Source organism: Trematomus bernacchii, unplaced genomic scaffold (genome assembly GCF_902827165.1).
Source record: "Trematomus bernacchii unplaced genomic scaffold, fTreBer1.1, whole genome shotgun sequence".
Classification (NCBI taxonomy): Eukaryota; Metazoa; Chordata; class Actinopteri; order Perciformes; family Nototheniidae; genus Trematomus; species Trematomus bernacchii.
The window spans coordinates 11706087-11722441 of NW_022987739.1; the positions used below are offsets into that span (position 1 = coordinate 11706087).

General features: G+C 40.4%; 1 protein-coding gene across 11 annotated transcripts in view; it reads right to left on the bottom strand.

Moving 5' to 3' along the window:
* Positions 1 to 16355, bottom strand: part of ptprsa (protein tyrosine phosphatase receptor type Sa) — a 228539-nt gene that overhangs the window by 64873 nt on the left and 147311 nt on the right. For 7 of the 11 annotated variants that reach the window (XM_034146584.1, XM_034146594.1, XM_034146587.1 and 4 more), the window contains 4 exons: positions 11841 to 11951; positions 9490 to 9501; positions 1826 to 2095; positions 639 to 1220 (listed from right to left, as the gene is read on the bottom strand). In XM_034146584.1, coding sequence (XP_034002475.1) covers positions 639 to 1220; positions 1826 to 2095; positions 9490 to 9501; positions 11841 to 11951 — 975 coding nt within the window. The remainder of the gene's footprint in view (positions 1 to 638; positions 1221 to 1825; positions 2096 to 9489; positions 9502 to 11840; positions 11952 to 16355) is intronic. The other 4 variants (XM_034146591.1, XM_034146593.1, XM_034146588.1 and 1 more) reach the window with 1 other exon arrangement.

Here is a 16355-nt window from a genome sequence, read left to right on the forward strand (position 1 = left end):
ATAGATTTCTACACACTACCACAATGAATATCATGATATTTGGTATACAATGGAGGAAGTTTAGATTGAGAAAAAAAGATTATAAATGAGTACAATAATGTGTTCCCCAGTCGCAATCTGCTTATGGTGGAGTCTCTGAAATGGACGTGCCTCCCTGCCCTAGCATGGATGGAGTGATTTTGCTCAGCTCAGAAACTGCTCCTGGTGAGTTCTCAGATTTGTTCTCATTTCTGAAATGCGGCTGTTTTCTTTCAGACTGCCATGATCAAACATACTTTTGTCATCATTTGCAGAGGCCGCAGATGTGTGGGTGAACCTTGCACAGCAGGGGTGAAAACTTGTCTCTCTGGCAGCAGGCACGTTCCGTTTAAAGTTTCAGAAACTGTGCTGCTGATGCACAAAAACAGCTGAAGATGTTCTTCATTGGCTGTCAAACTCTTCTCCTCCAGCAGAAGGCTGGAGAACAAATGCAGCTTTCACTAGTTTCTGTTTAACTCATTTCAAACCTACTTAACTTTTTTGTACATCTTACAGGTGACTATTGTATGCAATATTGCCAAGTATGAAATTCACAGACAGCAATGAAAGTAAAAAGACTTTGCCAAGTTTAAACTCAAAATCAGTTTCCCTATTCTTACCTCCTTGCAGTACTTTGACATGGATGGGCTCCGAGAAGGGTCCGTCTCCTACAGAAGTGAATGCTAGGACTTTTATTGTGTATGTCTCTTGAGGAACCAGACTCTGGATAGTGGTGAGAACGCTGTCCTGGACATTGTGGATCTGCCAAAGGCTCATGGGTTGGGAGTCGTCCATTGTGTAATAAACGCGATAGCCCTTGATCTGCCCATTGGGCTCCTCAGGCTCTTCCCAGCGAACCATCATGGTGTTTTGGGATATAATCTGTGCCTGGATGTTCCGTGGGGGACTGGCAGGGGCCTGTTCGCCAGTCCGAGTTTCTACTGGCTCACTGGGAGGACCCTGGCCGATTGTGTTGACAGCCGAGACACGGATTTCATACTCTGTGTTGGGATAGAGGCCACCAATGCTGTAACGTGTAGTGGTGATGTCGTCCACAGTCTCATACTTGCTGTCTGGGGACTTGGCCCTATACTGGATGATATAGTAAGTCACTGGGTCTGGGTTGCCTGAGTCCCAGGTGATGGTCACACTGGTGGCAGTGGTTTCAGTAACCACGGGGGTACCTGGAGGCTTGGGAAGAGCTGTTATGGTGACAAAACACGATGGGAAGAGAAAACAGTCATTTTTCAAGATATTAACTGATCAAAGAACTTTGTAGCAAAAACTGAAAACTGGCTATTTCCTTCAGAATGTTCAAATTGTATAACACCAATACATGTTTCAATCTTGATACAGTCGGCTATTGTACTGACACTATTTAGCCTCTGGGGGCAATGGCCAAATATTTTAGGGGATTCCGATGAAGCCAGCACATTTCAAGACAACCACAACGTTAACAGTTCAAAGGTTAACTTGAGTTGCGGGAATGCCGTTGGAGGAAACAACCTCTATAACCTCTATGGCTAATCTCTATAAACATATATCTGAATATGCGTATAAAAAAACTTCTCTTCACACAGATTGTTTAAATGCAACAACCAAGTCCACTCAAATGTGATGAGTCAATAATACTTGGACTACAAACAGGCTGCAGATGGACACCAGAATGCATCTAATAAAACACACTCTTGTCCCATTTGTTTTTCTAGTGTTCACATTGTAACTGAACTTTTCTGTACATTATTTAAGACTTAAATGCAGATAATATTTGTTTATACAACTCTTTACAAGCACAGTTTTCTCTTACATTTGACAGTGATCTGCGCCACAGCTTCAATGATGCCGAGGCTGCTCATAGCCACGCAGGTGTAGTTGGCTGACTCACGGACGCTGCTCAGTTCGAGAACATTCCTGCCCACTGGCATCTCGTCCTCCGGTGTCAAATCCTCTGTGTTCAGCATCCACTTGACGTAAGGCATGGGCGACCCTACCGCCACACATGTTATGTTCACACTGCCACCTGGCATAATTTCCTGACTCGTTGGTGGAATGGAGAAGCGAGGAGGAACCCGCCGGACTGGGAGAAGGCATGAGGAAGGGGAGAGGATGACAAAAAAGGGCAAGGGAGTCAAAAAAAAGAGAGAGGTAACAAGAGAGGCCGTTGAAAATGGACCCTTCTCAAGGAAATATTTAACACAAAAGGTTCAACATGGTACATGTGAACTGAAACACAAAATAAAAGAAGTAGACTTTTCAAAACATAAATAATATACAAATGAGAAAGAACTAAACTAACAGAACTGCTTCAACAACAAAGTAGATTAACAATAAAGCAACGATTCATAGCAACAAGGTTCCATTGACCAATATTTGACCCATCACAGCACAATTAAAGTCACAAAAATCTATTATGAGTTTCTCATCTTTGAAACTGAACTGCTAATACATACAACTACAGCATAACCTGATCACGAAGTATGAAGGTGTGTAGTAAAGGCCATGTGATAATGCTATCACATAAAGCCACCATGGCAACCTGGAACTTCCTGTCCTCTCAGGCACACATGCCAAACAGGATATAGGCCATCACAGGCTTCTCCCGTAGCACAGGAAGTGTAGGGTTACTGGGCTCTGACCATCTCTTCAAGACCTCTAAACACATTCCAGCATAAGTTTGCACTTGACACCTGTCTTTCTACCTAGATATCTTAAAGATGAGAAACTTTAATCAGATTTTTGTGGTTTAGGGTAGATCCACTGGACAAAGCCTTATTAAGATCTGACACGGTTCCATTGATAGATGCAGCTATCAGTTTCACAGACAGCATGCATAAATAGACCGAGGTAAATTAAGAAGTAAATGATAACAAAATCAGATATAAAAATTGAGGTAAAATGCATAGAGGTATATAACTGAAGGGTCGCTAGCATGCCCAGACAAAAGACGATTGGAGAGGAAAGAAGAAATACAAGACAGAGGATAAGGTTTCTGAGGAGAGGAGAGGAACAAAGAGTGTCAGAGGAAGAAAAAAGAGAGGGGAAGGTTTGGAGGAGGGTGAAGGGTGGGTAACCCACTTCAATGCTGTGTAAACTTTGTTTTTCTTCAGCAAATGTGACAAAATGTGATGGTGGCACATTGTCACATCGCAGTCCCAGTTAACACAAAATACGTATTGCGGAACAAGGTATGTGCCTAGAAATACATAGAAAAGAACTGGTAGTTGTAGCTAGAGAATCTACAATCACAGAGTGTTGGAGTCAAGAAACAGAACTGGATCAACAGGGTGTAGAAATCCAGAGGACAAGAAAGAGAGTTCGAGGGAAAGGGAAATAGAAAGGTAAATGTATTAGGGCAGAATGGCAGCTAAGAGAGGGACAGGGAGGACCTCAAAACTCATGAATAGGAGTTGAGTGGAGGAGGTTGAAAATGAGTCTGAGACACATTGGAAGGGCGTGAAAGGTACTGTGTCATTAAATGTGTGTATATGTGTATATACATAGATGTATATATTTTCTGCGTTGAGGCATGAGTGCGTGTGTACAGTATGCAAGAGTTAGAAAGTGAAAGAGTATGAGTTAGCAAAAACACAGTGTTCATGAGAGGCATCCCAGCAAGCACTTGACAAATATATCATGCAATAGGTGGCCATGTTCAACACTGACTGAGCAATCTTATTGTTTGCTTTGCCTAAGCGCCACAATGTGTTGGATAATTGCCCATTTAGCTAATCAGTCTAATGCAAGAGACTTGACATGTATAATCAAAGGAGATTCAAACATGCATGAGAGTTAGGTAAAGCTTTGTTTTAAGGGGAAATCTTTTTTGGTACAATAAAAAAATATATATATTAAGCCAATATGGACAAAAAAAACAACTTAATAAACATTTGAGTTATAAATTCAACCAAAAAAGATACAGACAACAACTATGGACTAACACACACTAAAACCAAAGTATCTACATCTATTTAATGTCAAAATGTTTGTTGGGATGCAGTAGATCAAAGAGAGAGAAGCAATGTAGTGCCAATGTAGGAGTAACAAATGATCAACTAAATGGAAGAGCTGACTAAGAGACAGACAGATAGACAAGACAGGAAAGACAGGACACGAGAGACAGGACACGAGGCAGAACAAAACAGACTCAAGCAGCAAGACAGCAGACAAGAAGACAGAGGGAGACGGGCAGACAGACAGTGACGTATGGGCACGCAGACATACTGTACAGTACGCAAAGGGGAAGGGGTTTGATTGTCTTAGAAAGGGAAGGAGGAAGAGGGCATAAGTGAAGGATAGAAAAGGGAGACTGTGATTTTAAAAACAAATCAAAACAAAACAATAGACCATGGCTCAAAGTGGGTTTTTGAGGTCTCACACACTGGGGCTTAAAATCAAGAATAAAGTACACCTCCCCTCCATCCCACCTTAAACATTGCACCTCAATGCAAATGTCACTTGGGAAGTTTTTGGGTGGGGGATGTGAGGTGTGTGTGGGGATTAAGGGGGAGATTCGGGGGGGAGACTGAGAGGTAGGATAGGTAGCATTCCAAAATATACCGTGTCGATCCAAATGGGATTCATATGATCGTTGCATGGGACACTTATCACCGACAAACACTCTACGGGGATATTAACCAGAGAACTGCCATTTTCTGACCTGAGCACCGAGGAAAACAATCACTCAAATGTATATAGCATGAAATAGGTTAGTAATCTAATGCAAGCTAGCATTATGTGCAATATCCAAATGGTCAAAATGTATCTACTGTTGCTGGATTGTATCAGCCATATCCATAGTAAACATTAAAAGTTATAGTTAAAAGAGAATCAAAAATGGATGGAGACCTTCTGCAGCCACTGTTAGGCTTTTGATGTGTCCTTCTCTCTAGTACTTTACATTCATTATCCAAGTCCTGTAATTCACTGATAATGTCAATTATGTTTCTACCTTGGGCAAGACATGACCTAAGCTAGAGAGCAAAAACTTCATCGTTGACCTTTGAGAAAATGCTCTTTTGTGGTACACAAACTCCCACACTGATTTGGCAAAAAATGTACCAAGAACCAATGGTTGAATGGTTGAGTATTCTGTCCTTGAAAAATGTCAAATTTCCATAAATTAGAATCAAAACACGGCTACAAAAGATCCATTGAAATAGTAACTAAGAATCTGACCTGTTCTTCCCTGATCTGACTATAAAAGTAATACAATTAAACAATGGGTTGCATTACCTTTTGGTTAAGATATTATGCTTTGTGTCTTCATGACAAGTATGATTATATAAATAGGAGGTCTAAATTGGAGTTATTCCAAAACATGTTGAAGTGGAAAAAAGGACAAAAAAGGACAAAAAATATTATCACTGTGTTGTAATGTGTCCAAAAAGATGCCTTACTTAACAACAAAGGTGAAAAGGCAGCCCATTCCTCAGACAGACATGCATGGGTGTGGCTATGGCATGAGTGACATATACAGGTCTACTTAGGCAGAACCAATACAATAAAAAAAAAAGTCACCCAAGCCCATCCAAGCATGCCATTCATTCCCAAATGTAGCATTGTTCCAGACACACACAATACATTCAAATAAAAGGGAGTAAATCAAACCGAACAAGTCGACGAAAAAATAACTAAGTTCAAGCATAGACATTACAGCGTGCTGAGTGCAGCTGTGTTGGACAAAAAGTTATGCATCAATACTATTAGATGTTTTTCGCTATGACTTGTCTCTGCTTGAAATGTGGTTCCAATCCAAAAGAATGGTGGAACTAAATAGGGCAGACATGTGCTTTTTTTTTTAAGGGGAAATGTCCAAAAAAGGGTGTCTTATAGTGCACTTCTCTCCCATGAGCTCAGGTCAGCCAGTTACCTACAAGCTGAAGCAACTGAGTGAAAGGGGTTTACTACTCACTACACTGTCAGGGCAAAGAGGGGACTAACACTAACCTCCTGCAAAATGACTGCCTAAGGATCACAACAAAAAAACGTTCTTAATGTTTTCATGGCACTGGGGTACTCGCAGATTATGGAGAATTGGGGGGAATCCACCTTTCAACAGCATGCAAAGTGTGTCTGACACAAATACATATGGTCTGGTTACAACAGAAGATCAAGAGCTCAAGGTCAGTTGATGCTACAGTAAATTAAGCTCTATTTTGGAAGAGACAACAATCAATGTTAAAACCCTGTAGAAACTAGGAGAACAACCTCATCTGTGTATAAATGTCAGTATCACATGCAATGAGTAATTAAACTATGATTATGTAGGCCCGTAGGTAACGCACATGTCAATGGTAATGTTAGCTAACTAAACCTGTGTGTATGTGTGCGAGTGGCACCTCTGCTATCCTACCCTTGACATGGAAAGCAAGTGAAACAAAGAAAATAAAGAATCCCAATTGCATAGACAGGCTCCTATTTCATAGAGACCAGGAGCCCAGCCGGACCATTTGGAATGGAGAGATAGTAAAACAAACATATACCTTTCATTTGGACTACTTAAAATCTTGTTTCAAGCCCCAATGTGGAGAAAAAGACAAGAAGCCTTACATTGGACGAGGTGAAAAGCAGTCGAGAGAGAACGCCAGAGTACTGCACTAACTCTTATAGTGGGCGGTGTTGTGGAGGGATTTGTGCCAAAAAACAGAGGTCAGAAGGTGGACATTATCGGCCATTTTGGTGAGGCAGTTTTTGCTGCCCCAAAATGAAGGGGGAAGCCAAAATAATGTGCAGCCTTTAGTGTCACCTTGAAGCTGAGATTACACCCTCTTGCTGCCTGAGGATACAGGCGCAGTATGGAGATCCTTTAGTCACACTTGCTGGGTGAGGCCCGCAGCATTTACATATAAGCCGCAGGGGGTCGGCCTGCATTAACATACCTCGGCTGCGCCAATGTTAAAAAGTCACTATCCGTGGCTCATCAAAATGGAAATTATTACCTAAGGGAAATGGTTGGGAATCTTGGCAGGGGTAGCTAATCAGCGGATTTAGGGGATTTTAGAGTGTATAACATTTTCTATTGTCTTACATGTATGCCATGTCTACTCACTGTAGTGATCCCTTCAGTGATTATTATAAGTCAGATTGAGAAAGGGAGTGTATTCATATTTGTATTATAAAACAGGTGAGGAAACCTTTGTTTTGGATGAAAACTAAATGCACTTCTGATAGCAACGAGAAACGCTTTGAAGGTGACTAATAACTTCAGGACTCCTTGAGACAAACATCTAATAGAGATGGCAGGATTTTGCTTTGGCCAGTGAGAACATAAGGTGTAATCTAGCTTTCTTTCCCAACGTTACACACAAATGCAGAGCAGGACATGCAAGCACATTCAAAGTCAGGCAGATACCATTGAAGGAGGGCAAACATGCACATGCGTACGTCACAGCACAGTCTTTCTGCATCAGTGTTATTCTTATAATTTATCATTTAAATATAGACATTTTCAGGCGTTCATTATTCTCAGTATCCTACAATGGGATTGTGCCGTGTTTTGTGGACATTATTATGTAGAGGGCCGGAATGACAGATTATTGATTAGCGTTTCTTTACAGACTCAACTGCTACACTTACTGATAGAAAATCTTTGGATAACCAATTGGTGCTTACAGGGGTTGGAATTGAAACCCGCTTTTTTGTCTGAGATAACTGCTATTTTAGAAGGGATGATTATATATATTTGTCTAATGACTCTCTTTATAGATGAATGACGTGGCTGGAGCAAGTGAAATACATCTATCATGGGATCTCATTTTGGTTAGTGTGACTAACTCTTACAAAGCAAAATGGCTCAGGAACTATGGGAACTGTTGTTGTTTTTGGCATTGGGACAGTAGTCATTACCAATAAAGCTATCAGATATCAGATACAGAAATCAAATAAGACTGATCAAATGAGGCACTGATAAAAAGACTCCCACTCTTAGAGGAGAATTATAGGGATGAAACTGTCTAATCTATCTACCTAAATGTATGATATGCCTAATATGTGCAGTGTTGTTGAGCCATGTGTATAATAGCCAAAAACAATGGCTCCTTTAAAAAAATATCAATCTGAAGTATTCATAAGAATACTGGAGCCATAATATTTACCGGCAAGAACTGCAGGTGGTGACATGATATTCAGTATAGATATGATTCAGTTGGATAGGCCTGGTGTCCATGTTGGTGCTGACATTTACTGTACAGTAGGTACAACTCCTTAAGAGATGGTCAAAGCCAACTGCAATATAAATAATCAGAAAGCTGCTTGCATTGAACTCAGAGTCATGCATTACTTTCTCCTCATGTTTGTTGTATGACTACAGTATAAATGCATAACAGATCACATGAGTGTGTATCCTTTAAGTCCAGTTAGAGGATCGCCATTGCTTTTGTCTTGTTAACCTACACATCTATTTTATTCAGAGTGTGTATGTTTAAGAGAAGGAGGGGTCTCACATAATACATTATAATATGATTGAGTGTCATTACTGCAAGGGATCCCAAACAGCAGTCACTATACGAAACCAATCACATCTAGCTACAGCTATTTAAAAATAAAAAAATCTCTGAGCACCAGCTAAGCAACAACGAACGTGATGTCGAAGTCATTATATTGTTATTGATCCACGCGACACTGTAAATGGCATCCCTTAATGGCTGCCTGGAGTCACCATGGAACCCAATCAGGCCCAATCAGGTCTAATTTTTTCAGCAATGATTGCTATAAACAAAAAGGCAGGAAGACTGGCTGTATACACACTTATTATTTCATTCGGCATTTGCACTCCGAGAATCAAGAAGCAGAGCAGCATCATTGTGAAAAAGAAACACAACTCTCACATACAAATTAACTACAAAAAGACAAACACTTTGTAACAGAAAAGTAAGATCAGGAAAATAACTGAAACAAAGGAAAACTCAAACACAACACGGTAATCACAACACAAAAAAATACTAAATAAAGGAAAGCCAAAATATCAGGTTGTATCAGGGAAAACACTTGTTGAGAAACCAAGGGAAGAGAAGAAATCAATTGAACAAACCACACAAGGAATGCAGAAAGAAAAAGACCAACACGGCCAAAGGGATTTTGTACAGGCATGCGAGCGCAGTTACATTCTCCCATCATGCAACAAGTTCTGTTATTTCCACGTGCTGGGTGTCCATGACAACACGTGCAAGAAAGCCTTTAGGTGCAGAAGCAATACCAAAGGATGCAAAACGAGAAAAGGCCCCACAATGCAAACATAAAGGTAATTTAACAAGACCCGAGCTAATCAGGTTTGCTTTCATCATTTCTTCCTCGAAATTAAGATACATTTCTTTCATAATCATTTAGCAGTTTGGATAAACTGATTAGTATTTCTTCAAATTAGTAATGAATCGAGCTCTGCAATAGGCAAATACAGCTAAAAATGTTCAACATGTTGATTTTTTTTTTTTCAAATGTGGGTTAAAAAAAGTAAAAAAGAAAAAACACACCAACCTTCTCGAAGCTCTGAGGGATGTAAAGGGGTTGATGCAGAACACAATGACATGAGGAGAAGAGAAAAATAGGGGAAACACAGAGAGAGTAAAAAAAGCCACCTCAAGGTGTTTAGCTGCAGCTACATTTCCCTTTTCTTTAACTCTTTTTTTCCTCCCTTTCCCTTGACCCTGCTATCAGTGACACCCATCTAGAGAGTACACTTGCCTGGCCCCCCTCCCCCTTAAATCAACTTTGAACCAAAACAATCAGATACACTCCAGTGGCTGCACTGTCGCCTGCTAAGAAAAAAATAGTGAGGCGCCACTGGAGTCAAATCAAGCGTACCATACTCATAATTCAAAATTCACAAGCTCTTTATAGCCACAAGGAGGGGCTCCTGTGGTGGCTGTATTTGCTTTGTTAGAGAAGGAAACAAAAGAAAGAAAGAAATAAAGAAAAACTAATGAGAGATAGAAAAGAAAAAAGACACAGTTTGGGCTGAAATTAGCAGCTGCAGTTTAAGAAAGTGACAGTGAATTTTGTTGGGAGCCAATCAGTACAAATGGCATTATAGTTTCTGTTTGGGAAGAAGACTCAATTGTTCCCTGATGAAGTATGCCTCAGATACAATTTAGGATTGTTATTTTGTTTCTGAAAATTGATCCCTACCACAGCTGCTAATCTCAAGTGCATTTCGCTTTGTGAACAAAACATAGTCAACATCAAGTATCAGAATTGATTGACAAAAGTTAACTGAAAACAGACAAAGGTTGACACCATCAAGGCATAACAAGTGTGTTACATACTGTGGAAGTACCTGACTAATTATGACCGTTGTGTAGTTTTTATAAAGCATGCTGATGGAGCCAGTGTTCATGGAGTTTGCATGAATTGTTGGATATGATATCAGGGAATAGCTGTGTGTTTTTGACAAAAAGAACAACTAAATAACCCACTGCTGTGTCAACAAAGTTCCCATTATAGTTTTTGAATGATTCCTGTAGTGCTCTTAACTGTCATTTTCCGTGAACCTCCTAACTTCTGCTATGCTGTACGTGAAAAAGTGGATAGCTACTTCAAGTGTCAATGCCTCACAGTGGTGACAGCATGAGCCTCAAGGAAGAATGCTGGCAAGGAGAGACACACATCTTGATGAACCATTTTTTACCTTCCTCAGCTCAAAGAATTTGTCTTCCCTATGCTGCTACTTCACAGGTTATGATAATAGCAATAATAATGAAAAAGCAGCTCCCTGACCCATTTTATAATGTCAGGCTAGTGAATTATTTATCGGGAACAAAGTTATTTAGTACACAGCAGAGGGAACAAACTGAGTAGATACCGAGGCATCTTTATTTAATATGCACAATATAAATAAAACATGTCGAAAATGCATCTGCTTCAATTTATCAGAGCTCCCTCAACAGGGATTCATTGTCATTTAGCATTAGTGGTAGGGGATAGGCTTTTGTCTTCATTGCATGTTTCCAGTGAAACTCAACGTTCCCTGTGACTGATTGTTGTTCATATCTTCACTTTGCTGGAACATGCCAGCCAACATTACTTCTGACTGTATAATGATTTAAAGATAATACCCCAAAGCAGAAACAGGGGAATACTATGGATTTATGGTCCAAAACACCATGAGTAAAAAACGAGGAAGAGCACTATTTATAATCTATGCAATTGAGCGTTGTGTTGTAATACAGAGCAGCTGACTGTGTTAAGAGTCCCTTTCCATTAATTCACCACAAGGGAATCCTTTTTTCCTCTAAATCTGGAGGAGAAGGGGGTTGAGATTTTGATTGGTGGCCATTAATACCTTGCCCCACAATCAAAATCCAGACTTACCGTTATGCTCCTGTACCTGAAAAAAGCTAATCAAAAAGAAGTCTTTTCCGACTCTTTTTGGATACCGTAACTTGGACGGAGGGGGAGACATTTGATCGAGCACACATTAAGAGGTAACAGGCGTCGTTACAACGGATAGGGTAAAGACATACGGCTTGTTGTGCTACACATTTCCTTCCAAGCGAGTAGGGGAGGGCATTCAAAGACAAAATGGAGCATAACATCATAACAGAGAAGAACATTAGTTGGTCAATTATAGTTTTACATTTGGAAGTTTCAGTGCATATGAAAATTACATGTGTGGGCAGGCAATAGTAGCAATATTAAAAGATTGATATTACTCGGGTAATGCTAATTTGCAAAATACATTTTGTGCAAATACAGCTGGGCTAGAATGGAAGCAATTATCATTTGTTAAGCTCAACAGTAATGCCCCTTAAAGCTGAGCTGCACTGTTAGTAAGAATGGGTGGATCTTTGTATTTTTTGGCCTGTATTCGGGGCCGGGTTGCTCCCTACCTCGCACATAAAGGTTGGCAGGGGCCGAGTAGCGCACGCCTTCCATATTAGACGCCACGCACTCGTACTTCCCCTGGTCGGTCTCCTCGCTGTTCTCGATCTGCAAGGCACCTGGGAAAAACAACAAGAAAAACAAGAGGGGAGGGGAGAAAGATAGAACAAGAGAGAAAGAAAGAAAGCAGAAAAAGGAGATTAGTCAATTTGTCAGTGACAGGGCATGAAGTTGCAGACAATCTTCTTCATACAAGGTATTCTCAATTTCTCAGGACCATTTTGTCAACAACTCTTTCTCTCTGCAATGCTAATGCGGACTGCCATGACAAACTGTGTTCCTCTCCAGCCTCAGCCATCCATAGAAAAAAAGAAGGGGAATTAAATAAATAAAAATGTGGACTGAATCAGTCACACTAAATGTGTAGCTCTGTTGGTGTATGCAACTCATATGAGACATGGGATCTGTTCAGAAAAGAAATGCTGTAAAGACTTAGTAATGATGTAAGTGTGATGAAAGGTAATAGGAAAGGGTGCTGAGATGGTTCTGTAAACTGAGCAAGACTAACAAATTGCCCTTTGCATAGTACTCACCAAGGGAGTCTGTGCGTGTTGGAGAAAGAGGGGTCATGGGAAAATATCCAGACATATAGTTCATGTTTCAATGAACACTGGCATGGTGCATAATGCAGCAGCTCATTCCATTGGTACACAAGAGAAATTCCAATCTTAAATTATATATTGTAAACATATAGAGAGATAGAAAATATATTTGTACCCGCATGAACTGATATACTAGCAATTTAAAGACTTTTTTAACTTGTTATTCATGTTTTTATTTATTTATAATTTGTCATATTTGTTTATTTCCATCACTATTTCAATTCACTGCCGCATAATAGTCTTTAAGGGTATACAGCTTTATAAGAACCCCTTCGGTCTTCAGTGTTTGAAACGTACTGTATATATTATCACATTTTGGATTTTATCTATAGTATGTGAAATAAACTCAACATAAATGCTTAGCAACGACAGTGGAAAGGGGCGTGGGGGACAGAGGAGGGAGGTGAAACAATGGGCGTCAGATCATTCCTCATTAGAGCGCTGTTGACGGCACTTCCTGATGATATCATTAGGGCTTCTGGCTGGCTCAGCAGACAGATTGCAGCCCAGGCCTCCCTGACAAACACAGCACCATCGCTCGTTAGCATTTAGCCAGGAAGCATCAATACGCCAGCCGCTACCCAGGATGCTTTGTAATATACCATAACCTACTCCATCACATCAGCAATCAAAGTGAACACAATGTTGTACAAAGCAACTATTCTGGAACATTGGTCTAATAACGTTTTTCAGCTGTGCCCCAAATGAGATCATCGATCGTGTTTAATTATAAAGATTAGTCGCGCTTCCTCCTTTGCCACAGCCTAATACTCTAGGAGTATTTTACACCTTGGAGTCAAAACAAAGATATCTACTCTTAGAAAAAGAAAACCGACCTGAAGCTATCTATGCTCGTCTATGTTTTGCCCTTCTCTTCATTTCCCTCTACAGCTCAGATCATCCTCAACCCCCAGAGGGAGCTGTTCCTGGCACATAGCTCATGAACAAAATAATAATGTCTACCTGCAGAGTGCAGGTGGTGGAGTCCTTGCTCTGCGTTTAGGCAGGAATCTGATTTGGATGTGTTTGATGTGTGCTTGGAACAGAAAATGCCAGCCTGGTGGCAGGTGGCTTGGAATGTGCTCAGAAACCTACTGCTCATCACCGCGGAGACCACAGAGTAAGGACTGTGTGAAGTTCAACTCCGGGTGGACGCTTCCAGAAAGCTCTGCCAGAGGCTCGTAAGCCTCAGTCCCTGTGCTAAATTATAACATCTTTGGTAGGCGGAAGTTGAGGTTGCATTTTTTTCATAGCTTCATGAATAGTAATGTTGAAGGGTTCATTGTGGACCACAGCCTGTTTTTTGTACCAATCCTAAACAGCTAAATCAGAGGACATTTTCTGTTATCATATGTCATATCTCATCACTCTGAATATCAACTGTTCAAGGTCTGCAGGTCTAAATGCTTCCAGCAATTACACATGTATTTTACATTAAATTTAACATATGTCAACTGAAGGTCATCATTACTCAACCACAGACATGCAGAGGGTGACAGATAATGAGCCAAGCAAAATGAATTGAGAGCCAATTAAAACCAACAGTGGCTGCTGTGAAGTGTACTCCTGGTTAAAGACAGAGCATGGAGAGAAATAAGACAGTGTTTTAGGGGAATTTAGGGAATTTCATCTATTCTTCTTATTCTTTGGTGGAGTTTCCTCATTAGGGGGTATTATCTATTGTCTCCAAGCCCCTACTGGCTTCATTACATATTCTAGCTATTATTTAGTGGATTGTGAGGAACACATAAGACTCTATCCGCTGGCTGAACACAGGAGAATCAAGAAGGAGAGAAAGGAGAGAGAAAAGGAGCAATATAGATGTATACTTATTAATTTATATTTCTTATTTTCTGAATTTAACTTGTCTTTTTTTGTCTCAAAAATGTAAAATAGAAAAGAAGGATTAGACGTTTTTCTATCCCTCTTGTAAATCAAGGTGAGCAACAATTTATCTTACTGAATTAACACTGACAACAGCAATATTGAAGAATTGAACTGCAAACACTGAATTCATTAGATTTGCGTGAACAAATGTTTGATGAACAAAAGTCCAGAAGGAGAGGGATAGAACATGTAGGAGATTGAGAAAGAGGGAGCGCAACAGAGAAATCACAACTTTGTTCTATTTTAAGATGCTTTATGCTCCTCTCTCCGTCAGATTCACACATAGCAGAGATGCAATATCCCGCTGTTTTTACATGTGTTGTGTCACACTGTGGGAGCATATCTCTTCTGTCCACTTTATCATTTCCACTCTTCTCATATGTTTTCCTCCAATCCAAGCTTTGTCTTTTTAAAACCTTAAAGAGGTCAATTTAATGTATTTCCATTGATGTCATTTATGATCTCCTCACATATATAAGGGAACAACATTTCTTTCTATTTTGTGACCAGGCCAGGTCAGTTGTAAAGCCCGATAATATTAGTATTTAAAGACAACAGACCTCTAAGAGCTCCGAAAAGCCCCTCTTTGATCTCCTATCTCAAGCAGCAGCAAGCAAAACAAAATACCCCCTTCTCACAGGCATATATATATTTATACCAATTTCTTGTGTCTTTTCTTAATATGACTGCACTCTCTGTTTTGCATAATTATGCTCAGTTTACCCTGCCAGCCAGACTCTGAGTGGCCATTGCCATTTATTTTCTTATATCACTTAAATAAAAGTTATCTTTCACAATAAAAGACACGTGCCAAGTCTGTTTACACAATAGGTGTTGACTGATTAAGACTTGCTTTGTTATTCCTGTATGAGGCCTAATAGCAAGTCTTCCCTGTCTTCAGCTATGACGTCTTTTCACAATCACAACCACCAAATGAGTTCTTTGCCCGATTTCATATAATCATAAAAACAGTTTATACCACAGATGGTGGGTGTTTCTCAATAGCGAGTACGCTTGCTTGGTAGCACATGTCTGCCGAGCATCTTGCTTCAGAAGCGAGTCAAGAATACTTCCTGGCATTCGGAAAACGAAGAGTGGAACAGGCTAGCAAGTGTGCGTCATATGAGAGGCCCCGCCTTACATCTTCCGCCACAGATTTGGGGAAATTGGTCCGTGCGCAAAGCATTGTGGGGATTTTAAGACCGCAGAGTCTACTCATGTGCAGCCTCGATATTTCTCCAAACGGAGTACGCCGGGCTCAGTAGATTTCCAAGTATGCTGGAGATTGGAACAGTACTTCGGCGGCACTCGATGACGTAGTATGCTTGAAATAGTGGCTCTGAAGCAGCTTTACTCGCGATTGAGAAACACCCACTGCCTTCAGAGAGAGATGGCATGGTCGACAAAAAGCATGGCTCATTTAACTTTAATATAATAACTGCACATTTAAATATTGTGACTTACCGTTTAAAAGATATTAGAAAACACCTAATTGCGAGTACAAATATGACACGTGCAGCAGTAATGTATTACTTTACATTGTAAGGATTAAGCTTTAATTGTGAGATTGACCACTGACTTACACAACATCTTGCACAAGGACACTTAAAAGGACACAGGAGGAGACCACCACTTCCAGGCCACACCAACCATCCATAAACGCCAACAAGTACTGCCCCTACTGAGTAATAATTCATGGTTTCTGGGTCAGAGGAGAAAAGATGGGCCATTTTTTTCTCGCTGGGTTATTCCATGATGTATGCTGTATCATTAAGATTTAAAAGAAGAAAACAGATTGGGTACAGCTGGGAAAATAAAGTCCCTGATAATAATGACCACACTTCTATGTGGACCAATTAGTCTCCATCTCAGTCAAAGTGACCCTCCCGGCTCACCAACACACACAACCTTCCAGTCTCCACTGCTACCCTGACTGTCTTGCAGTATGTTCGCTGCCTTCATCCATTCCATAAA